At 36.4% G+C, this 24,980-nt stretch overlaps 2 protein-coding genes across 3 annotated transcripts in view; one reads left to right on the top strand and one right to left on the bottom strand.

Annotated features, from left to right (window-relative positions):
• Positions 1-34: 34 nt before the first annotated feature.
• Positions 35-14,568, top strand: LOC124157773 (mediator of RNA polymerase II transcription subunit 24). Its single transcript, XM_046532779.1, has 19 exons — positions 35-337; positions 445-672; positions 863-1,094; positions 2,981-3,083; positions 3,528-3,801; positions 5,330-5,483; positions 5,801-6,152; positions 8,230-8,371; positions 8,638-8,871; positions 9,461-9,633; positions 10,073-10,250; positions 10,667-10,770; positions 11,270-11,362; positions 11,450-11,600; positions 11,797-11,936; positions 12,228-12,432; positions 12,608-12,799; positions 13,375-13,509; positions 14,157-14,568. The coding sequence occupies exons 1-19, from the start codon at positions 203-205 to the stop codon at positions 14,304-14,306; spliced, it is 3,375 nt and encodes a 1,124-aa protein (XP_046388735.1). The 5' UTR covers positions 35-202; the 3' UTR covers positions 14,307-14,568.
• A 677-nt stretch (positions 14,569-15,245) lies between these two features.
• LOC124157774 (facilitated trehalose transporter Tret1-2 homolog) overlaps positions 15,246-24,980 on the bottom strand; it is a 128,923-nt gene continuing 119,188 nt past the window's right edge. For both annotated transcript variants that reach the window (XM_046532780.1, XM_046532781.1), the window contains 6 exons: positions 23,675-23,928; positions 23,115-23,322; positions 20,665-20,970; positions 19,456-19,664; positions 18,744-19,036; positions 15,246-16,279 (listed from right to left, as the gene is read on the bottom strand). In XM_046532780.1, the coding sequence (XP_046388736.1) occupies positions 15,980-16,279; positions 18,744-19,036; positions 19,456-19,664; positions 20,665-20,970; positions 23,115-23,322; positions 23,675-23,928 (1,570 nt within the window). In that variant the 3' untranslated portion in view covers positions 15,246-15,979. The remainder of the gene's footprint in view (positions 16,280-18,743; positions 19,037-19,455; positions 19,665-20,664; positions 20,971-23,114; positions 23,323-23,674; positions 23,929-24,980) is intronic.

Raw genomic sequence — 24,980 nt, 5'->3', positions numbered from 1 at the left:
AACGGTCGAAATAATCAATGGTAATCGAAACGTTGTTGTTGTGGCTCCTTGGATGAAAACTGGGTGTTTTGAGGAAATTAGGAACCTGTTTTGAATGAAAACAATTGTATGGAGTGATAATCTCCGGCATGCTGCATTGGATTCTTAGCTTAAAACATTTTCTTTGTTCTCCATGTGTAAATGAGTATTTTGTGCTTGAAGAATGAAGAATTTGCTTATGGGAGTGACAATGGAGACAACCAAAGTTACGAGTAAAACTAGTAGCTTAAAAGCTCTTCTGCTTAGGGCGTGGAGAGAAAGGTGGACTGATTTACAATGGGGTATACAAATAAAAACAGTGAGTATGTTTTGGGTTATGGGCATCCCATTATTGTGGGTAATTTATGAAGTGAACTGCCGAACGCACCATCACTGTTCTGATACCTAAAACCACTCTTTCGATAGATATTACCGCGAGGTGTTAGCGGAGATGTATATAATCTGGCGGACTGTATTCTTCAGCAAGCTCTTGTTGGTCCTGGCCCTAATGAACTGGTTCTGACTTATCTGAAGCATTCCTTGAGCTCTCAGCTGGTATCTTATGCTGCTGTTTTGCAGAGAATAAGTAAATATGATGGATTTCATAAGCCTCATTGTGTTATCAGCCTCATGGAGTTTTTAGAAACTATACAGGTACTTTAACTATATTGATAGGAACAAATAAATAGTGTGACTAATTTGTTTTGAAGGACCCTAAGTTCATGTATTCGCTGTTTTTCCTTATTATTCGTTTGCCCTCGTCGTACTTACTTCAATCAGCGAGTTTTTATTCAGGCCCTGCAAGAAAGTTTCGCTTTGTTACTATATTTCATTATAATTTCAGGGAAGAATCACTTGTCGTGGAAAGCCTGAGGAAGGTTTGCTAGCTGCATCTATCCTATCATTGGTTCATTGGCTATTGACTGCTGCGACCCATGCCCTGACAGCACTGACGGACCTCGGTGACAGTCCAGAACACTCATTGATTCTCGAGAAGCCATTTACCATTCTGGGGTCAATGCTGAACTGTGATTTCACGTTGGCAATGTTGCAATTAGCCCGGCAAGATGACCGAGGTTAGTCTAATTTCCATTTCCTCCATGACTCGGCTTTCCTTCGATTAAATCCCTCTATAATATATAATCCTTATTCTTAATGTTGTCTCTTCGCAGGGGTTGATGGTAACACTGGAATAGTAACTTTGTGATTTGATTTGTGAAGTGGAATGAATGACCCTTTCTGACCTTTTGTAGCTGTTGTTAATATTTTTATTGTCCTACACTAAATTTTCATATTCAGATTTAGTTCTAAGAACCATAATCTGAAAAATAAATATTTCTTTGGGGTATTTAATGATAGTAATTGTTATCAGTGTAAACCAATGGGAGCTTATTTAGAAAAAAAAACTATTGATGAACTCTTGTAGTTACTACACTTTTTTTTATTTAGCAAGTAAATTTGTACCCATTGTAATTACACCTCCATCAAAAACCAATATTGTCCCTAGGGTCTTAAATACGCGTAGCCCTCCCTGATGGCCCATCTATGTGCTTAATGCTTAAATGTGTAATAATAATAATGTTTGTTGAGGGGAGAATTATAAAATGTACAATTAGGCAAAAAAATAGAAAGTTTTTGAGCTCTTGATTGTATAGGATATTGTCATATAAACTTTCTGCAAAAACACACAGTTGGTAAATAAAAAAATAAACACTGGTGTTAGTACATAAATAATAAATATAAAAAACAACTCTAAGACAGATGTAAACATAATACAGTGCAACCTCGATATAACGACACCCCACGGTGCACTAATAAACACTCGCTATAGCGAATTGTCGCTTTACCGGAGGTGGAGCAAATAATAGCCAATATACCAGTTGCGAACAGATATACAGGAACAGGAGTGGTGCGGCGACAGATAAACATCTATCCGATAAACGTAAGCAGAAATCCAGACGAAAGGCGATGTTTTTTTGCATCACTAAATTTCCTTACTCAAATAACGACTAACTATTCAAACAATTTATAAGCGCCGCACTGAATAAAAATCATGCAAAGCATTGTTTCGTCAATCATTATATTTATCGAACGACAATTTACAACATAAATTTGAGACTGAGCACTCCATTAACTTCATTTCTAACAGATCGCTAGCAATTACAGACGTTAAGGAGTCTTGATGAAAGTCTTCCGGCGGTGAAACCCTCGCTATGGCGAGAGCCAACACCGAAAGGGTCTCGTAAAAACAAATTTTTTAACATGCTTATTATAGGGTCAATTGACGGTGCATCGGCTATCTCTCGTAATAGCGGGGGTGTCGCTATAGCCCGTACTCGCTTTAACGAGGTTCCACTGTAGATAGGAAACACAAATATCTATTAAACAGTGGAAATAGACATTATAATGATATGTATGAACAAATTATTAAAGTCAATGCACAAGCAAAGGTAGTTTCCTCTTTAAATTCTCTGGATTTATATTGTATAGGTTGATGTTACCACATTTGTAGTCAATGCTCCACATAGTTCTGATTAGGGGTGAGTGAAGAGTGTAATTTCTATTAGAATAAGGGAGTGAAAACATGTTTTTCTGGTGTTTAAAATGGGGACAGGGAAGGGGAAATGAATCTAATCACTCATGTTTCATTTTTTTGCTCTTCTCATTCTAAGGTTTATAATTTACCAAGGCATTGAATAACAATCTGTTGTTTATTCCGCAGATTTTTCATCTTCATTTTATGTCACTACAGTATTTGATAGGTTATGAAATATTCCAGATTTTTATTTATCTTATAATTAAAGTATACATTAAATGCATATACTTTTCTATCTGGCGGGTAGTGAGATTAATTAGTGATCCACCAAAAGTAAAACTCCTATTTTCAATGTATGATGAAGATGTGCAGTATGTATTATAAAAGTAATCATCCAAAACAGTTGTATGAAATTCTTATTTCCAGAACTATTCAATGATGTTTTGAAGAAGTGTAAGGAACTTGAGGTTGCATTGTCTGGACAAGGAAATGCTGGCAAGTTGACTACATCAATGGAGGAAATATTAAGGTTGGTTAATAGTTCTAGTTTTACTTCTCTTCCATTAGCTCGTTATTATGTTATTAGCAGTTAAATATGCATGATTTTCTCTGTAATTTAGTATACTCTTCAAATATTGTAATTTGTTCAAAATGTGGTCTCACTAAAACTTAAATTTTCGATTTGCTTAGTCATGCAATTTTTTGTAAGAGAACATGAGGAAAGCCTTGGATTACTGCTGAAAAAAAAACAAACTTCATATGTATATTGAGTTTAGGGAATCCTTGGCACTGGTCAATGAATTTTTATAGCAACTTATGTAGATACTTAAGGAAATATATTGTTTATTAAGTGATTGCATCATATTGAAGAATGTGGATAAAGAAAAATGGTTATGTATGGACCTTTAGTTGTTTCACTTTGAAATGATTCCTGAGGTAGTCACTAATACCTGTGCCTGTTTTGAAAATGAAGGAGAATCACCAGTCTTGACAATGAAGATGGTTGTCTGAAGGGGTGGATGCTGCAGCCAATATCTCAGCTCTCACAGGGTGCTCAAGGGCAGCGGTGGAGGCAAAAGAAGAGTGGTGTGAGTGGGGATAAGGAGTCCTCAGGAGAGGAACACCCAACCGCAGACCCTGTGACCTACTGCCCCCTTCAAGCTCTGCTCGCCGTCGAAGTTTTGCTCAACCCATCTTCAGACACTCACGTGTTTGTCAATGACATTCTAATGATGCAGAGACTCAAGGTAAACTCTTAAAGCATATACCGTGTTTCTCTGAATATAGTCCCCCTCTGAATATAGTCCCCCCCCCCCCTAATTTTGAGGCTTCAGTTTCGGGAAAAGTTAAAAAAATGTGTTTGAATATAGTCCCCCCCTTTACTTTTACCACAGACATTTTTTGGAAAAAAAGGGGGGATTATATTCAGATGATAATATATGGTATATATTATCATCAGGGGGGTGTCACTGAAGCCTTGACTCCCCACCTCAAATTTTGTTGAAAATTTTTTAATTTTTATTAGTTTAATAGTTTTTGTATCCTTAAATGTCCAAAATTGTTCAATTTCATTGCTGTTGAGAAGGAATAAGAAATTTTGAGCTCCAAAATGGTTACATATTTTTAAAAATTTACTCGGAAGATCGCCCCTCTCTCCCGAGGGGTATTCCATACTCCCGGGACCTAGTTCATGACCACGCTCCCTAAATTTGATGCTGAATCTGCCACTTATTACCATTCATGAAATTTGTGGTAGTGTATATTGCTTGTGGAATTTTTCTCTTGTTCCAATACTCTCCGTTAGGGATGTTAATGTTTAGTTTTAGGATATTATAAAATTTAGTTGCAATGGGTAAGAGGACTGAATGAACTGATGAAGAAATTCATTAGTTTCCTTTTATTGCATCCAATTAAGTTTTAATATTTATTATATCTATTATAGTCTCTGTTTTATGTAGAAGATAATTTTTATAAACTTTTTTATGCTTGTTGGTTCCTTACCATTTAAAAATAATAAATAATATCTCATCAACTTGCGAGATCATGTGATGTGAAGTGACGTCATGGTTACCTTTGAGGTTTGGACCAAGAATTTTCATTTCTTAAAAGGAGGGAATAACTCTTTCTTACCCTCCATAGAGTTAGTTCTTTTTTGGCTTCGCTATAGCTCTCAGGAAGTGCACTTTCCAGAAAATCTGCTGCATATTTAAAACAGTTGTTAGTAAGCCAATTATCATGTTTTTACCTAAATGTTTCATACAAAATGTATGCTTTTTCATCATTCATGAAATGAAGTTCATCATCATCATCAGTCAACAATCCTAAGATTGGTTTGACGCAGCTCTCCATTTCTCTCTCCTATCCGCAAATCTCTTCATAGCTACATATTTATTCTCTTTTACATCCTTTATAACCTGTCCTATATAACTTATTCGGGGCCGTCCCTTGCCCTTTTCCCCTTCCACTTGTCCTTCAACGATTGTCTTCATCAGACCATCGTGCCTCAAAATGTGGCCAACTAAGTTGTCCCTTCTTCTGCTTAATGTTTTTAGGAGGCTTCTCTTTTCTCCTACTCTCCTTAGCACTTCATGGTTACTCACACGGTCAATCCATTTTATCTTCATCATCCTTCGGTAGCACCACATTTCGAATGCTTCCACTCTTGACTTCTCTGCTGCTGTCAACGTCCAAGCCTCGCTTCCATAGAGATGAAGTTAAACTCCTGATTATGCATTCATGTTTTCACGTGTAACCCCATGCTCTTTGTATTTTCAGGGATACACCCTTCCCCGTCTATACTCAGAAGTTATGCGAGCATGTCTAATATGTTTAAATGATGTTCTTACTACTAGCGAAGAATCTCAATGGGGAGCTTTTACATTCCTTAAGGTTCCTCATATTTTAAGGCAACTCCATATGTCTGTTTCAGGTTAGTAGCTGTTTTTCCTATTTTTGAGGTGTTATGATCACTTCAATTATCAACTTTATTTTCATTAACTCATGTAGCATTGTTCATGTATTACATCCCTCTCCATAAATATACATGAAATCATGATAAATTTTGTTGTTATTTTTTTCTCTCTAAGAAATGCATGTATTTCATCAAATCTGGCATGTATTTCTAAATTTTTGTTGCCAAATTTCTTATAGAAAGCTTATTAAGCTTTATTTAATAATAAAATTCTATGAAGATGTTCACATTCCTTGTTGTTTATTGTAATGTCTTGATCTGCTATATTGCAACAGGAGAGTCAGCCAGTCATGGGAAAGGGTCTCCTGGTTCCCCATCTTCTACATCCTCAGTAGCCAATCAAGATAAATTGAATTCAAGCACAATGGATGGCCTGGCTTCCTCATCTCCTTTGGGGGATCCATCTATGTCCAGTCCGTCTTCCCAATCATCAGCCAACATGGTCTCAGCTACAACTCCATTCTCACAAGATGTTGTGAATGCTTTTGAGTTGCTTCTTCAGTACACTCCATTGCTTGATGTCATTGATGCCAAATGCAGCTGCAGTGTGGTAGAATGTCTTCTGAATGAACTGGCCAAAGTGGGTCTGGTGACTGAGACCCATGTGAAAGCATACTCCAGCCGAAGGTAATATTTTACTTAACTTTTTTTAATATATCAGTGATGGGAAAAATTATTCTAATTGTTTTATTTCTATTGCCTGAGAGCTAAGTACCTAATATTGGTATCACAGATTCTGTGAATCCATATGCCAGAGTCTAAAGAAGAATTAAGTAATAAGTCTTAAAGAATTGAGTATACATTATTAATGAAATATATTTTGACGTGATGAATCTGTTCCTTGTACTTTTTTTTACTGTTCATGCTTATATATCATATTTTCTTACCAAGTACATTATAAATTATGTACAAGTACATAATTTATAATGATTCCTATGGAAGAGTTATCTGTATTGATATTGCATGCATAGAAAGTATTTTCAACAGTAGGGAAGCAAGCCTAAAATTCTTTTGTAATCCTAAAATTATACTGGTACGTATGAAATTTCTTGACATGGATTTAACACATTCTCTATGGCATGACACAATAGTTGGTCCCACCTGTCCTCCACGCCACGCAACAGCAAGTTTACATTTTTTTCTTTACATTTTGGTTGTTGCCATTCATCTAAATGGGAAGTTAGAGACCTGAAACTTGATATTTATGCAAGGTACTCTTTGAAGTGCAACTGGAAGTTAGTGTGACCCACCGGTGGGTCAGCACTCTAGCTAGAGTGGGTAGTACCATACAAAAATGGCCCACCATCTCTAACTTGGCCCACCACTTAAGATTATGGAAACTTGTCAGCGTACAGTTGTATGTGAAACGCATACATTCAGTGTGTTTCATGACCCCACTTCCTGATATCACTTAAGACTGCAGTTTTTCAATGAAAGTAGATTTGCTCTATCGAAAGCGAAACTCTATCTCAAATTGAGTGGAAAGTAGATTTTAAAAATGGGTGTGGTACCACTCAGGTACCATTTGACACTAACCTCAGTCTAAAACTCAGATTGTGAAAGCCTAAAAAATAGCAGCACCGAGTCCCAGCAGTGTGCCCGTGCAAAATTCTTGAGGCGTCCTGGTAGGGCTTATAAAATGGTCCCCAGCTGCAGTGAGCTTGAATGGTGGCATACCCATGTTCCTCCACTTTCTCCCTGCCCACTTCCGTTGATAGAAGGCCACGGAGTCCTGCACCACCTCTAGGCAGTGGCTAGAAGATGAGAATACACAAGATCCACCAGTGGGTCACACCGCATTCTGAACCCGAGGATGGAGATTTACCTTTGCAGTGAACATGTTAATGAAAGTTATTGAAGTTGACTATGTTTGGCTAAAGTTTTTACCAGGCATACGTTTATGTTAATTTGAATTGAGTAAGAGCATTGAAAACTTCTAGATGTTTGCATTCTGGGGAAGAGGTGGCAAGAGGCTCGTAATTTTTCTAAGGTGTATGTTAACAACATGGGAATGATCAAAATATTATTAACTTTCAGTAGGTATTTATATGATAAGGAAACTCTCTCCTCTTGTTTCTATGTATGTTCTAAAAGCTGTGTACTTTGCCAAAGTACACTCAATATTGTCATATGGTATCATGTTTTGGGGTAACTCCCCTACTGCAGCTAAAGCCTTCTCTTTACAGAAACAAGCCATTAAGGCCATCTGTAAAGTTCCAATACGAACAAGTGGTCGGCCACTGTTTGTGTCCCTCAAGATCCTCACACTTCCATGTGTTTACATTCTCTCATGTGCCATGTTTGTGAAGTGCTATCCGTATTACTTCCGTGTTAACTCTGATTTTCACAGTCACAACACTAGATCAAAAAGTGACATTCACAGTTATCTGTATTCATTTAGACAATGCCAGAAGGGACCATATCACTCTATTGCTGCAATCTACAATAGGCTTCCCTCTGATATGAAATCCCTTTCCTCAAAAAAGGTTTTTAAGAATAGATTGAGAAACTTGCTATGTAACAAAGGTTATTATAGTGTCCAAGAATTTTTTAATGATATTTTATAAATGTTATTAGTGTTCAAGAATTTTTTTGACATTTTGTAAGCTGTGTTTTGTGATTCTTTTATGTCTCTCTGTATCTTGACGAAACCCATGGATAATTGTATCCCGACGGAGTTAATAAATATATTATTAACTTCCAGAGAGGCATCAGGTGGGGGTGTTCAGAAGTCAGAATCAAGTGTGGTATCCCAGACAGCATCAATACCCAAAGTTATCATTAGAGCTGAACCCACTTTAGCTCGGATTTTGAAGACACTTGATGCTGATTACATCAAAATTCAGGCATGTATTTAGCTCTAAATTATAATAACCTAATTTCTACATTTTTAGCCTGATTGGTTGTTATAAAATCAAATATATCTATGATTTTTACTGAGTAAAGGTCATAATTATGAAAGGTTATCTGTACATTTTACTCATTCAAGTAAATTAATGTGAAATCTGTTATTATATTTTGTAATGTTTCAGTTTTTTCTTTTTGTGCCACTTTTTATCTGTGCACACATAATGGATATGTATGGAGTTATTAAGTTACTCTTTTTCTTCAGGAAGCCCTTTTGGGAGTCCTTTGTCAAGTGCTTACTGGGAAGAGCTTTGAATTGATTCTTGCTGTTGCAACAGTTGAGGGAAAGTTGAGGACATTTGTGATGAAACTGATCAAGTTCAATGAATGTAGCAAAGGAATAAGTGGTGAAGGTGGAAAAGCAGCTCAAACCAGAGCCATGCTCTTCGACATTTCCTTTCTCATGCTTTGCTCAATTGTCCAGACTTATGGATCACAGGTTAGTTGAAGTTATTTTAAAATTCCTAAATGTGCATTTATTACATTTTTTATTTAGTTAACTTTGTAAAGTTTTGTAACCTCACACAACTCATTGCATGAAAGCTTTCGCAGTGGAAAAATAAAGTTCCTAGATATATTATGTATGTTTCTGAATACAATTAGAGTTCAAAAAGAAAACTCACTGTATTAAGTTTATTTAGCTTGTTTTACTTTTGTTGCAGATATTTTTGTGCTCCAAATTTAATTCTTTCCTTGGGAGAGAAATTGGTATTTTGAGCCTTTTAAAGACATTCTTCTATCTTATTAATAAAAATTATATAGTGAAATTCAGTCATGTTAAAATCTTAGTTGGGCCTTTTACAAATAAAGTTGTTGTGGAATCCTTATCCCAATTTCATGCATGATTGTGCATCAATTTCTGCTATGGCTGACTGCTATTTTTGGTTTCATAGCCTTTATCCAAGATTTGATATTAGTTCATAGTTGTTCAGTGTGCTTGCAGTAATATATAGTTGTAGCCTTTTTTGATGTGTCCCTAAATTATAGTTTTCCATATGCTATAGCCCAATATGTGTGGTTTCTCCTAGGTGGTGCTTTCAGAGGAGGGAGGAGACTCATTTTTTGAGCAGTGGGTGCGTGAGTGTATGGTAGAGCGGGGTAGACCCAAGTGCCCCGAAACAATGCTCAAGAGATGTGACCCATCAAAAGTGGATGCTCTTCTTTCTCAGTTTAATGCTGGTGATATTGATTTCAAGATGGGGTAAGTAGAGTTCTTTATATACCTATTCTCTTTGAAAGTTTTTTGTTTGGTTTTTAAGCTATGTCTTTAATCTTTAGAAAAGACCAAATCTAAATACATTGTGTCAATTTTGTTTCATGACAGAGGTAGAACCAGGCTTTGGATTACTTCTAGAAAAGACATAATAATGATCCATTGCATGTGATTTAATTTTGAGGAGATTATTGCCAATTCGTGCTAAATGTTACTTCTTTCTTTAAACTCCTAGAAATATTTGTAGGAAGTAGAGTAAAAGTGTTGATAAAATAGCGATATATATTTTGAATTGATAGAACTATTCATGTTCATGCAAATAGGTATTAATAGACTGAGGAAGGGATATATTTTACAGTCTAGTAGATAAAAGTATTTTTATTATTTTGTAAATCGCTCATATGAAGCTCTGGTTTTCTCATTGCAGACAGGTGAAATGGCATGAAATGTGTTTAAATGTGCCAGCAGCAATTCGTGAAGTACTATTTGCCTGGGAGCAGGGCTCACTCTCTCCAACGGATGTTAAGCGTGTGCTGGATGCCCTCCGTTCCAGAATGTGCTGCCTTCCTGTCTGTGCTGCTGCATGGCTATGCAGTCACATGCAGGTGAAACATTAATGTTATGAAAAATGTCATTTTTTGTGTGCTCATGGGCATAGGCGGATCCAGGGGGGGGGCACGGGAGCACGTGCCCCCCCCAGACCCTTAAAAATATGATAGATTTTTAATACGGTCCCATTATAATTTCGTTCGTTTTGTATAACAAGGTATCCTTGTGCCCCCCCCTGAACAAAATCCTGGATACGGCCTTGCTTGTGCCCCTCCCAGAAAGAAATCCTGGATCCGCCCCTGCTCATGGGTGCGAATAATTTCCTCATCTTCTCGCTTTCAAGTATTTTCAATTTTTAGTGTAATAATTCTTAAATTTCTGTTGTAACTGTAAATTTTCATACTTGGGAAATTGCAATTTTTTTTGTCTCTAGTTAGCATTTGATGTGTGTTATAAACTTCTTTGTCTACAGATTCTTCATCAAGATGCTCTTCTCAAACCTATGAACATGGTGCAACAATTTCTTACTACTCTTCCTAATGAGGATATTATTCAACAGGATAACTTCAAGGAGAGGTATTGTTTTTCTTTTTAATGTTATCAAATTTTGTTTTCCATATTATGTCACATCCATCTCCTCATATATATAATTAATATGTTTAGTTGTATATTGATTGCTGCAATTATGGATAAGAGGGATACCTACGGAGCCTGCTTCTGCCTTTCCGTAATGAGAAATTTTTTTTATCCTACCACTTAGAACTATGTATCCGTACTATTACCATTGTACTTTTTAAATTTTATGTTGTCACATTTAGCTCTAATATCTCAGAGCGACATTATTTAAAATTATGTTCTTAAACTTAACCTTAAATTGATGGTTCCCTCCCCTCTCTTCCACATTGTCCCCCCATGGATGCAATCTATTTATGACAGAGACCTTAACTATGAGGTTATCTGTGGTAACTTTTTCACTTCAATTATGCTTTAACCTCAAGATCTCTGTTGACTTTTCATGCTTTGAATTTTTTTAAACTGCCTCTCTTAACTGTTTATTTTTGATTCCCTTTCATAGGTCAAGTCTGATGTTTCAGATTATTCGTAAAATGCAGTATGACGTTCATCCACCCACATTATCTAAGTCAAAGGTGTTAACACTTTCACACTGGTAGGTTAGATTCCAGTTCTGCCATTTACTAATTCAAGAAGTAATTTCTGTCTTTAAGTTTTTTAATTGACCTCACATTTGTTTCAGTATTGTTTCCCATTTACCAATAAGTGAGCAACTTCAGACCATCTGGGGAGGCATCCATAAACGTGGATGGGTGACTGTTGAAGCAACTCATACTCTAGAATCTCTGTTAAACACTGGTGGCTCACAGTGGTTTGTCTCAAATCTTGTGAAGGTAAGTTAATTATTGTCTATGTTCATTTTTGTGTTGTTTTGTCATATATTCTTTTGTGACTTATAATTTACTTATTTTGAAGTCTCTTATATCTCATTTCTGAAATAAATAGGCTAACACACGCATCAGGATAAATTAATGGATGATTATTGTGTCAATTTTTTCAAAACTGTTAATTACCTTTTTAACTTCTTAGGAAGTACTGAAGTACCACTACAGAGAAGATTTGGACAAAGCAGTTGACCTGGCATTTGCAATTTTCCACTTGGATATTGAGAATTGTAATTTGGCTCTCCTTTTACATGTCCTCCCTCAATATTTGCAGAATCAAATGCAGTAAGAAAGTTTTATTTTGTTTTTTTAATATAATATCTCAGTATGAGAAAAATAAAGAATTTCCCTCTTATAATTAATTCAACATTAATGCATGTGTATATTGCACTAGCTGAATTTAATCCCCGAAAAAAAATCCTATATTATTTGCTTGGTGTGTATCATTCTGGATAATCATATCAATTTTCTCTAATGGTCATAATTGGGTTCTGAATAATTAGTTGTCATGTGAGAAAATGTATAGGAATCTCTCCTACTGTCTTATTTTAGTTAGAGGATATTTTTTGTTTTCAGGAGAGAACAGTTAGTTGAACCTCAAGCAACTGCTTTGGCACAGTTGTGTGCCTATTGTGTGTTTTCAGCTGTGGAAGCTCAAGGTGGAGTTGAGAATACTGTTAGTAGTTCATCATCTGTCTCTGGCAGTGGCAATGGAATGAATATAGGTGGCAATGGTCGAGGAGGAAGTAGGAAAAGGAGTAGAAGAGATATGGAAGGCGAGGTATGGACCTTTCCCCCATCCAGTATTGATTTGTCTACCTATTATTCTATTTGATACCTATGTGATACCTTTTTTATTAGGTGTATAGCTTTAATTAGCATCCTACAGGGCAGTTAATCCATGTTTTCTTTGTATTTGATCACTCTTAATGTTAAAAAATATTTCGTTTGATCAGGACTTGGAAGGTATTTGTCCTAGTAAACTCCTACGTCTTGCTCCATCACTGTCCATGAATACTACGCCTGAGCCCAATGATGCTGCAGCTCTCTTTGGAAGTGTAGTAGGTGCAAGCAGTACTGTTGGCACTCAAAGGAGAGCTTGGTCTATCCCAGATCCTCTACAAATGGCACTAAATGAACTCTTTCAGGTATTTTATCATCACAACTATTTTAATGGCATCTTAGAAGAGTGCCTGTCTTCTGTCCTAGTTGAGTGCAAGAATCTATATACTCAATTCTTCTATAGAAATGTGTAATAAAAAATCTGCACTACCTATTTCGAAAATGCGCTATATTCCCTGTTAACTAAAGGTAAAGAAATGTTGCTTTCCTTGCACTAGCTTAATAGGCCCTAGGAGGATTATAGATTACAGTATTATCAGTTATGATATTCAAATAAAGAATTGATATTAAAGATGTGTTCAAATTTGGAGTAAAATGTATGTATTTACCTGTGCAAAATTTTGATCAACAAGTAATTGTTGTGGGTGAGAATTGATGACCTGTCCACAAAGGTCACCCTGATCTGGAGAAATGCATATGTATTTACCTCTAGGAAATTATTTTTCATTAACCCTAATTTCAATTTTAGTAAACATCATATAAATTTGACCTGATTGCTCTTTAATGTGCATTGTTGAGCAAAGTGATCACTTTATACCATTTTTCACCCTCCAGCTGTGTAATTATGTGTATTCAGCATTTTTTTCTCTTTACTTTATAGGCTTTTTCTGTCATAGTTCAAGATGGAGAAGTCTCCCAGCAAACACATTTTGTTTTTAAATTTCTGGAGTGTGTTGTTAAGTGTGGTGGGCGTGACAGGACTGGAATTGTTCTTCAATCCATGCCTTCATCTTTGGTGAGTCTGTCGTCTAATGCTGAATTTCAATTCTTGCAGCACTATTTATGATTATAAAGTTGATTTCAATTGTATACATAAATTTTTATGGCGAATTTGAAATATGTATTTAAGGTAAATTTAATGTAAAGCTATTGGATTTTGATTTTTTGTTATTGCATACTTTGATATTATTCCAGCAGCATGTGTATTCTGATGATCTTGAAAATTCACTTTTAACAAGAATTGATCCATGGATATTTTCCCTGCTGGATCAAAACAAAGACAGTCATGCTATCATTCTTTCAGTGATGTGTTGATTTTTTCATAGTACATAAGTTGATGTGAGTCCATGACTGCTGGTTTTGTTAGTTAAAAATCCGCTCATCTTTAATAGCAATCACTTTTCTATCTGTGGACTTATTGATGTTGTGTATTATCTCCAGGCTTATGGTCTTTATCCATATTTTTGTGGATACATCCATAAATTGGTCCTTGTTGTAAATCTGAGTATGTGCTGGTATATTCATCATCTTAACATGACTAAGAAACCTTCTAATAATCCAGTGGGGTTTTTGTATATAGCTTTGGTTAACATGCCAATAACAGTTTATTTTCATTGCTCTTACAAAATTAGACTAATTGTTCAATCATCCATCCAATTGTAGGTGCCGAGTTTATTGCGTTCACTACCCGATCTTTTCACTACGGATTTACTTTTGAGGCTGCATGACATTAGAACAGTGAGTGGAAGGAGAGCTGCTGCTCGTGACTTATGCATGCTGCGTAATATGACGATGAAGCCTGGATGGCCCTGAGGGAGTTCAACCAGAGAGAGAAGTGGAAGTTGTGTTAACGTTTTTCTCTGAATGGCTGGAGTAAAATAATGGAAATCAGGTGTTTGCTGCATCACCAAAAATGTGTAATTCTTGAGGAAAATTCACTTTAAAGAGTACAAATCCTTCTCAAAGTGAGCGTATTTGTGAACGGGACTTATTTGTTTTTATACTTTTGAAAGATGAGACTTTGGTCTGTGTTTTCTTTATTCTGTAAATAATAAGCATTTTGTTTCATACTTTTTTCATGAATATCATTTCCCAAATTCCTTTTGATGATTTGTATGGATAATTTTATGACTCATTGTAATTTCTGAATGAGATTCAAGGGGGAAAAAACTAAATATCTGTTGTTGATGTTGGAGAAATGAAGAAGGAATGAAGGCCTGGTAGCTCTACGAATTTAAATCAAGCTAATCAATTTAAAATCAAGCTAATTCTCTTTTTTGAAGAACTCAATTAGGTAAATTATTGCAAAGTATTTCATTTTTTTAAAGAATCCAATGCAAAACCCTATTAGCGTAAATACTGGAGCTCATGAATCTCTCTGGGTTTCCGAATATGTATATCATACTTTAAGATTTCAGAATCTGGGATGACTCTACAGGAAATGAGGGAAAATAAGAATTAAATATGATGTATCATTGCAATCGGCATGAGATCACATGGGCATAAAATAAAACAACTAATTTTTTATAAATATTATTTATCACAACTCATGTAAAGTCACATGTAGTGGATGCTTCAGCATCTTACTACGTTCTCTATAAAAATATATTTTAAGAGTTATAACTAACATTTGAAAACAGAAGGCATTGACAATGTATTGCACTGCCCTAGGATAAATAGAAAGTCAACTGCCACATCATACCATGGAGGAGAACATTTTCAAGTGTTTCAGAATGTTTGTTTTCATTCAAGATCCAACTAAGAACTTGTCAACTCAAATGGCATCACTCACCATGAAGTTCTCTAATTGATCTGGCTATACAAAGCCAGAAAGCAAGAGATGATATTACACATCTGGAAAAGAAATACTGACAAAACCTCCTATTTGCTAATGGAATACAAAGTAGCTACATACAAAGAAATCCTTGTCAAAAACTGTCCTCAAACTACATATAACAAATACATTCACTCAAAGTACCTTCATACAGCATCAACATTGAGCAATTACATCTCACAACATGGACGACATTCCATTACACTCATCCCATCACGCAGTCATACAGCAACACATGATAAATAATTAGTATTTGGTTGATCATAATTACTGAATATTGTGCTTGGCAAAATTCAAGCTAGGCGTAAAATTAGTAAAACTTGCACGATTATCCACAATGAATGTTTGATGGTATGGCTGAAATAATACTATGATATGGTGTGCGAAATTATGAATAACGTCTGTGAAAAATGTTATGAAAATATATGATGAAATGACAGCCTCATTAACAAATATTTTCATAGGGCACCATGTGAGATCAACATTAAAAAATCTCAGTCTTTTACTCCACTGCACTAATGAAGATCTATCACAGAGCTCATCAGTCAGAGGAAGAACAGATGAAGATAAACACTCACTTCTTAATCTGTCCAGTGAGGTGATAAATACTACGGCTTAATAATTCTAAATTTTTGGTATCACATCACCATCACTAAGCAAGGCCAGGTCCTTTCACATTTTTAGGCACTTCCTTAGCTGCTGGTTTAAGGGTTGGGGTAAGGCCTGAGAAATAATCCTCTATTTCCTGCAGTGTGCATCCTTTTGTTTCAGGGAGCAGAGTTGCAAAGAATATTGACCCGAGAAGAGAAACACATCCATAAAAGCAGAAAGCACCAGGGCGAGATAGTAGGTGCTGGAGGAGAGGGAATGTCTTGACCACAGTGAAGACTGAGAGGTGAGCTGCACATGTCGTGACACCACCTAAAATGCCACGAACTCTCGTTGGAAAGACCTGTTGAAAGAAAAATGTGGAAATTAATTCAAGTTAATGAAGGCTAACTTAACAAAATAATCTCCCAGAGGAAAACTATGTGTACATGTTTTTTACGTGAACTGCACATAACATATGAACAGGATACATGTTAGCTTGAGATATGAGAATGTACAGGGACTAAACACCTGAAGTAATTTCTCATCATCATCATCATCACTGGTCAACAATCCTAGGATTGGTTTGACGCAGCTCTCCACTCAGTTCTCCTATCAGCTAATCTTTTCACTCCTACGTATTTCTTCTCTTTCACATCTCTCTTTAAGTAATTTCTACCCACCAATAATAAGAATGGGCACCTAGTGACACATAGACTATCTGTAGACACTAAGTTGAAGTAGTGCAGTGATGGGAGATGGATTTGTTTGTCTGCACTGAATCTTACTACAGTAAACACCCGATTATTCATGCAATAAATTATTGGGGAGAGGAGGCATGAATAATCAGAAAATACGGGTAATCCAAACTTTCTCTTTAGTGTCTTGCAATGTTCATAATCTACGTAAATCAATTAATATGTATTATTATACCCATAGTCTGCCATTTTAGATTGCTTCCCAGACTCATTGAGAACTTTCTTCACCTGACCATGATCTTTTTAGTTACGATAACGTGATTGTACTTGTATTTCCACTGCTCTATATACTCCAGGTAAATGTCTACCCAGGTGAGCACCTGGCTGTGACTCATGAAATCTCTACTTCCTTTACCTCTACTTCCACTTCCCCCACTGCCTTCACTCCTTCTATTCCCTCCCTCTCCACATATATTGAACTTGACTGGTTGCAGTGTAAACATGCCAGACTGCAACAAAATCTTCTGTCCACTTAGGCTGTATTCAACCGCATACGACGTACCTAATGGCAATATTTGTACTTTTGCAATATGAAAATACATTTAAAAATCATAGATAACATTCTTCTTAAATTACAATTGGGTACAACTGAAGACACTGGGAGTTTATGGAATACCTTGTGAATGTGGTAAAATATAAGTGGGAGAGACAGGCCGAACGATTGAGACGAGGCTAAAAGAACACCAAAGATTTTTCAGATTAGCGCAACCAGAAAAGTCGGCCGTGGCAGAACACAGCATTAATGAAGACCATGCTATTATATGGGAAGATACAAAAATCCTTGCCCACGCACAATGTTACTGGGACCACATAATTAAGGAAGCAATAAAGATCCGCCTCAATCCCAAAAATTTCAATCAGGACACCGGCTTTCATCTTAGCGATGCACGGAGACCTGTAATCAGCTGTATAAAAAACATAAGGGTTGAACGTGAAGAATTTCAAAAGACCTACAGCCAATCGGACGACACCTGAGTCACTTTGTTGTCCTCTGTAAAGGGTCGATCCGGTTCAGTGTGAAATTGGACTTCCATAAAGTAACACAGCCTTGAGGATGGGAGACAAGTCGGCTCCCTAAACGTCGGCCTATATGAAAGCATTAACCTGGCTGAGAACCCGAGAAATATTCATCATCTATCCATGGTTCATCATGTATTAAGCTGTAGCCCTGAGTCAAGTAATTCAAGGTCTTACTGCCGAATCTCACAACAATGCTTTCCTCCCACACTTAAGGCTGGCATGCACTAGCTCAACCACAGCCTTGAATGATTGTTACTATACATCTTCCAACCCTGGCCACTCAAACTACAGAACTACAGATGAGTGATAAAAAGTAATAGAGAACAGGGTTTAACATATTGACCAGAATGATACTGATAGATACCTTCCATAAACAGCTTCAGATAAAAATTGTAAGATTGCCACTACTTCAAGTCTTAACCATGTTAATAATTTATCAGGGGTGCCGACTTACAAAAAATATTGGGGGGGCCCAAACCGGGGACCTTGCCCCGGTAAATTTTATAAGTAGTGAATTTTAAGTTTTTTAAGCATTTTAGAAGTGATATGATCAACATTAGAACCCTAATCACTCGAATCTCGATATCTGGACACTCCGGGGAAAATTGACCAGCCTGACACATTTTTTCCTCACATCTGTAACGAATTTTTGGGGGGGCTCGGGCCCCCTCAGGCCCCATGGAGTCGGCGCCACTGTAATTTATGCACTAATGTCAAACAAAATATGCAAACACAGGTTAAAATCTATCATTGACAAAAATAAAACAAACGAATTCCAAAAGTTATTACAATGTTTACATCAGTAAAGCTCTTCAATGGTTTCCTGCAAAGACTTATTTACCTCATAACATGTTACCAAGTGCACCTTAGCATTAGATAAAAGATAGCAAGTGTACTTTTCAAGAGATTTCAGATATTTCAAATATGTTATTAAGTGAGGGATATAATCTCATCACAATTTGACAAAATTTTAACCTTTCATTGAAGGCAGGGCACATTCTCAAAACAAAGAAGCAACAAGATATGGGCAAGATGTAAGTCAAGACTTACCTCTCCAATCATGACCCAAGGGACAACAAGGTAGCCCATGGTGGATGTGATGGAAAATCCAAAGAGACAAATCACAGGGATCCACGAAGCTGCCGAAAATGAGCCCCCAGGAGGCAAGAATGCAAGAGAGCCAGCCAAACCAAGCATAGTCACTCCACACCCAATGGATGAGACAAGAGTCAGTGGACGACGCCCTATGCGTCGCATCAACACACAGGCTGCTGCAGTAGCCACAAGTCTCACAGCTCCCATACCCACAGCTGTCAAGTAGTCATTATCACCACCTCCAATACCTATATAATGAAACATGTTTGTGACAGTTTATGAGACATATTTATAAAAATATTCACAGGCTTATGCCCTCTTACAGCAATAAACAGCAAATATATTGCACAGCTATCACAATGTTAAAACAATAGACTTTTAAATACGTATATCATAAGTCGAGAATATGTATTAAGAAGTATGATACACACAGAATTAGTCAAATGAATCATAGGATAAAAAACAACATATGAAATGAAAAACAAATACATAAATATTTGATGTTGATAAAAATTTTAGCAAATGTTGTTCATGGATTATGAGCATATTACACTCCTGTCACTTTATCATCAATAGTAATAGCCAAGATCAATTTTATTTAAATCAGGACAAGGCACAAAAACCGAGGGCATATTAAACATGTTAGGTACTCTTAAAAATGACTTACCAGCCATTCTTACAACTTCCACAGCATAAAATGTCACAGCATTAACCCCTGACCATTGGTATATAACAAAGTATGCCACAAGGATACCCAAAGGCCATAGTGATGATTTTTTGAATAGCGCTGTCATAATAGGCTCAGGCTCTGCATTTTGACCATTTAGCGGTCCCATTTGGCTTCGGCCTTTGCCAACTCCTGCACTGATGCTGCTTCTAAAAATAAAATAAATTACAGAAAGTTGTCATGAAAAGGAGTAATATAAATTTATTACAGATTTGCATGAAATTTTATATGATAAAAGAATTATCATTACTACCATTTACTTGCCATGAGAAAAATTTCCCCTGAACTGGGAATTGAACCACGGAACTTAGGATTTCCAGGCCACTTTGCAAACCACTTTGCTATAGACGTTCTTTAATTCCCATTGAATTTTATCGAGGTTCAAAGGTGCTAAATGTTAGGCCCTTGTGGTCCATCACGGATGACAATGACAGGGAATATGGGCTTCCAAGAAGCCACTACCTAAAGGTGAATCCCATTCCAGCTCAAACAAACAGTTTTTTAAATAAACCACATTACTCTCAAGGCTACTATTTCCCCAGTTGATGTGCAAAAATCATTTTTACCCCACAATGTAAGAGAGATACATACATTTGAAAAACCTTAAGTGATAAAGGGGGCAGTTTTAAAACAGTAAATAGGTAACACCATGCAGCAAATTGCTTCACAAGAGATGTTTCTGACTGATAAACACACTCCTAGAGAAAACAAGTTCATTAAGATGGGCTCAGATTGGATCACAAATAATTTTAAGTTTCAGCAACAATACATATGTCTGAATTGAAAGATCAGTGGTGAAATGACTTACAGATTGTATTACTGCCCATTAACACCACAACACATATTTAAAAGTATGATTGGAGTGTAAATCATTCTGCATTCTCTCAAAAACCTACAAAGTATATGAATGCATGCTTGTCATTGTTTTAACTGATGATATGAAAGATGCTAATGTCAGTGACGTATAGAGTATAATTTTAAATCATAGGACCTCCCATGAAATACAGGAGTGTTGGCAACTTAATCTTACATGATCTTCCTTTCACTTTAAAAAAATAAGGCAACACACTATAAAACAAAGTAGGGTTATACAATGTATCAAGCATCAATACAAAAACAGGAATGCTTGCAGGTAAAAGGAAAACATACCCTCGAGCTAATTGGTCCAATTCGCCATCAAGGTCACAGACATCTCCCCTGAGTCGAGCAAGAGAACAACGTGCTTCTTTTGTGCGGCCATGAGCAATCAACCAAGATGGGGTCTCAGGCGCAGCCACAGCTGCCAACACTAAGGCCACCAGGGGCACAGCTGCACTCACTCCTGCGCAGTGCCTCCAATTTGGCAAACAGGCACCCAGAGCATACATGAAGAGGACACCAAATGACACTCCTAATGATGCCAGAGCAGAGAGCATTCCACGGAGATGGGGCTGAGTGGCTTCTGCAGTGTAAACCCTGTGCAATAATTAACAATTTACAGCTAGTTAAATTTCTTACATTAAATGACACATTAAACAATTACAAAATGCTAAGTAGTGAAAAGACAGCACAAAAAATACAAGAATAACATACCACAATTAGAAATCACAATGCATTAATGAACATTTTTAATTAGACTTTAAATTCCTGCCCTAATTTTTTTTTAAATATTTGTCTCATCAATGGAAGCTGTTTTTTTCAGCCTCAGACAGGCCACAAATAGAAGACAAAGTACATGATTTAAAATTATTTCATATCTAAAATCTACACACACTGGAGGGAACTGTTCAACATCATCACCTGAGCGATTGAGACATTGGTCACACCTATGCACAATCTTTATAACACCCTTTTAATAAAATGTTACCTCAAATGAATTTTTATGAGTTTTATGTATTCATGAAGCTCATCATCTGTTTGAAAACCTTGGCCCTCTAAATATTCATTTCGGCAAAAAGATTGAAGTCACTGGGTGCTAAGTCAGGACTGTATGGCATGTGGTCAAAAATGCCAGGTGACTGTTAAAAATGTTCAAAGATCTGTTGGGAAGCACCAGAGCTATGAGGACTGGTGATGCCATAGATCAAAGCAAATTCATAGGACAGCATGCCTCCCCTTTAGCTTTGAATGACCCTGTAAATCAACGTTATGTTTCACCCTAAACAGCTACATTTATTGCTATTCCAGCAGCCTGACATTCACAAGCAACACATCTTTTTGGTTTCACAAACAAGGTGGCCTTAACCGACAGATTGTTGAAGGTTTATCTCATTTTCCTTGGTTTGCTTAGTGAATTTTTTTGAGGCATCGATTGTTTATCTGATTATTGCTTTGTTTCAGTTGTGTCACATGGAACCCGTACCTCATCTCCACTAATTGTTGCTTCAAAAATTCTACTCTTTCAATGGCATTAAGGTAAAACAGTCCTAGTTGAAGCCATTTGATGATTTTAGTGGTTACTTCTTCACAGTATGCGCTTGGTTGAAGAGTCAGTTGAGACAGTCATGTTTACGTGACCACTTCTCAGCATAGACTGACAACTTATGCTTGAAAGTGACAGTGAGTGTGGCACAAAGGACCCAAAGTCATCCACTGCACGAAACAAAAGCTTGTTGCCAGTGTGGCATTTATTCTTAAGAATTAGAAGTTGAAAAAAAACTACCTTCATAATATTTCTTCATATTCAGTGTTTAACAAGACCCTAATCTCATACATATTTATTGGATATGCATCTAGCTCATATGATAAAATGAACAAAGGGCTTCAATATTTTTGCCATAAATTTCCAACATTTTTTTCCGATGAATAGATAGTAATTGTAAAGACTGTTTTACATGAAGCATGTCATAGCGCAGGTTAGCACAGAAAACATTTTTGAAATTGCAAGAATGTGAGCTCCAAATTAGAGCAGGGCCTATTTTGTCATCTTGCATCCACACATTCTTGCATGCGGTGTGTCAATTCACCACTTTACATGATGTAATTTTGACAGAGCCTTCATACATTCGTCAGATTATGCAATGACGTGCCCCGTGTAAAAAGCCTTAAGGAAAATATTTTAGGCCAGAAATGGATGAATAGAAGCTACAAGCCTCAAGTTGGCATTAAAATGTTTCTGTTGCATTAAATTCCAATCAATAACAACAGAAAAAGGAAATTCTCACATGTCCTATAAAATTCGTTCAGAGTGAATAGGAGGGGATGCCCTGGATTAAAAAATGAAATTTTAAATCAAGGTTGCAGAATGAGAGCAGAAAAAGATTATAAGGATGGTATTTGGGGCAGGATGTGTGCCAAAAAGGGAGAGGAATTTGTAAACAATTTATTCGAGCCACTATAAGCTTGAAAATTTGAGAGGAATAGAGCTCACCATTGTACTAGTCAGTAATTATTCACCAACGAAGACTTTTTTCGATACAGAATGATTGTAAAATTATTGCATTAAGATCAAAGAGCAAAGAAACATGATTTCAACTTATGGGAGGAAATTCATCATCATCTTGATTCAAGATGCGACTACACTGACCATTATTTTTATAACAAGCTATTACAAAAGGGAGATTGAGGTCAGAAAAAAGGATTGAGGTTGGTTTTGCAAATCATATGCAATAAATTCTCACCTCGCAGGAGCTCCCACCAGGCCAGACCCAAATCCTACAACTAATCTACCAGCATAAAGCAATGGTAGATTATTAGCCATTGCAATTAGTATCCATCCCACAAGTAGAGGAACTTCAACCATTATAAGTGCTGCTCTACGACCCAATGCATCCATCAGCCATCCACTGAGAAGGCAGCCAATTGGAGTAGAGATAGATGAAAGAGATGCTGACGGATTAAATGAAGCAAATTACTATTAGAACAGAAAGCAAACTTAAGCATTTAAAAACTGTGAGCACAAAATATTTAAGTAGTATTTAAATGATCAGTATGACATATCAATGGAAATGATGACTGTCAAGTCTCAAAAACTGAATTTTTATTTTAACACAAAAAAAAAACCCTTTTCAAATATCATATGAGGAACAATGTACGAATGCTATTACAAATATTTTTCTTTAAAAATTATCCTCAAAAATATTTAAGATGGTGAACTACAGCAACAAAATATTATCAATAATGTACAGGCTCAATTCAAACAGCAAATATTTGCAACGTCTTTACTAATTAAATTACTCACCAACCCATGATGCTTGTTCCTCGTTGATTGGCAGGGTTGAGTTTGGCATTTCCATCTGAGGAATGGCTACAGCGGAGAATCCAAACACCATTCCAGTATTGATGGTACCAATATTGGCCACAAAGGCCACCAAAATTTGTCTCAAGGCACTTCCGCGAACAGGTCGTAATTCAGGCTTCTTCTCGCCAAGGAGAGCTTCTTTTGCCTTTCCTTTTGCGGGGCAGATTATAGCCTTGCTATCAGGCTGCAACTTCCTGTGATCAGTAAAAAAAAGAGACCTTGTCAGTAATAGATTAATATTAATATTTCCCATTCATTCCTGACATTCACGCTTGTTTAATAAACAGTGTTCCACTAATCAAGGAAATAAATGTACCGTTCCACTACCTTGCACAACCAGTTTGGTTATTAAATGATCAGCAAGGTATGAAATGATTAACTTTTTTGATGAATGTCCCAAGATTCCCATGACAGACAGATTAAATTCTATTTCCTCAAAGACTGCAAAGGAAAAATTAGGATTTTCAGAATAAGAAAAATGATTTCATATATTCACCATCCTCAATTAAAATTTTGTTAAATTTTTACAAAAAATTATTTATAACCAAAGAACAAAAACAATGGCAAACAGTCAAGCTTCCAAGAAAAGACCACAATAAAAAAGTAATTTTAATTAGTCTTGCACTTAACAACAGCATATGGATACAAACTAGATAATAAATTTGTTAGCCAGTATCACAAGTGATGCCAGGAGAATCCTCAACAGGAAAAGTGACAGTGGCTACTGATGAATAAAAATAAATGTTTACATTTGTTCCCCACAGGCACACTTATTGCAATTAAAAACCACAAAATTGATGCTATTTTTTGGAATATCAAAGAAATGAACTTTCACTTACGGAAAGTGACCATTATATTCAGGATATGAAATTTTCAAAATCCAATTCCTCTGTGCTTAAGGAAAAATGGACAAAACACATCAAACCGAATCTTGCAGATTGATTTTGTGCTCAAGCGTCCAACCAGCAGTTTGAGAGTTAAATTGTTGATTGCAAGGGTGGAGCCACATAATTTAATAGGGATTTGAGGGAGGAGAAGGGTTCATTTGGAGCTTTAATTCAGGTTGTTCACTCCCAACTGTTTTGGAGGAGTCTGAACCCCTTGATCCCACCACTCCGCAGGCTAAGACCTCTTAAGGTAACATCAATTGAAAATGAAGCTTAAAAAGTTTTGCGTTTACCGCAGATGGGCTGGACTAGACAGCCATAATACGAAAAGCATATTTCCTTGGCCTAATGTGAAAAAC

Source organism: Ischnura elegans, chromosome 4, assembly GCF_921293095.1.
Source record: "Ischnura elegans chromosome 4, ioIscEleg1.1, whole genome shotgun sequence".
NCBI lineage: Eukaryota > Metazoa > Arthropoda > Insecta > Odonata > Coenagrionidae > Ischnura > Ischnura elegans.
The sequence above is the reverse complement of the archived record's forward strand: the minus strand, read 5'-3'. Positions and strand labels throughout refer to the sequence as shown.

Coding starts and splice junctions, on each gene's coding strand:
- LOC124157773 (XM_046532779.1), top strand. CDS start 203: ATGAAGAATTTGCTTATGGGAGTGACAATGGAGACAACCAAAGTTACG. Junction 3,802..5,329: donor TAATGATGCAGAGACTCAAG/GTAAACTCTTAA, acceptor TTGTATTTTCAG/GGATACACCCTTCCCCGTCT. Junction 11,937..12,227: donor TATTTGCAGAATCAAATGCA/GTAAGAAAGTTT, acceptor TTTTGTTTTCAG/GAGAGAACAGTTAGTTGAAC.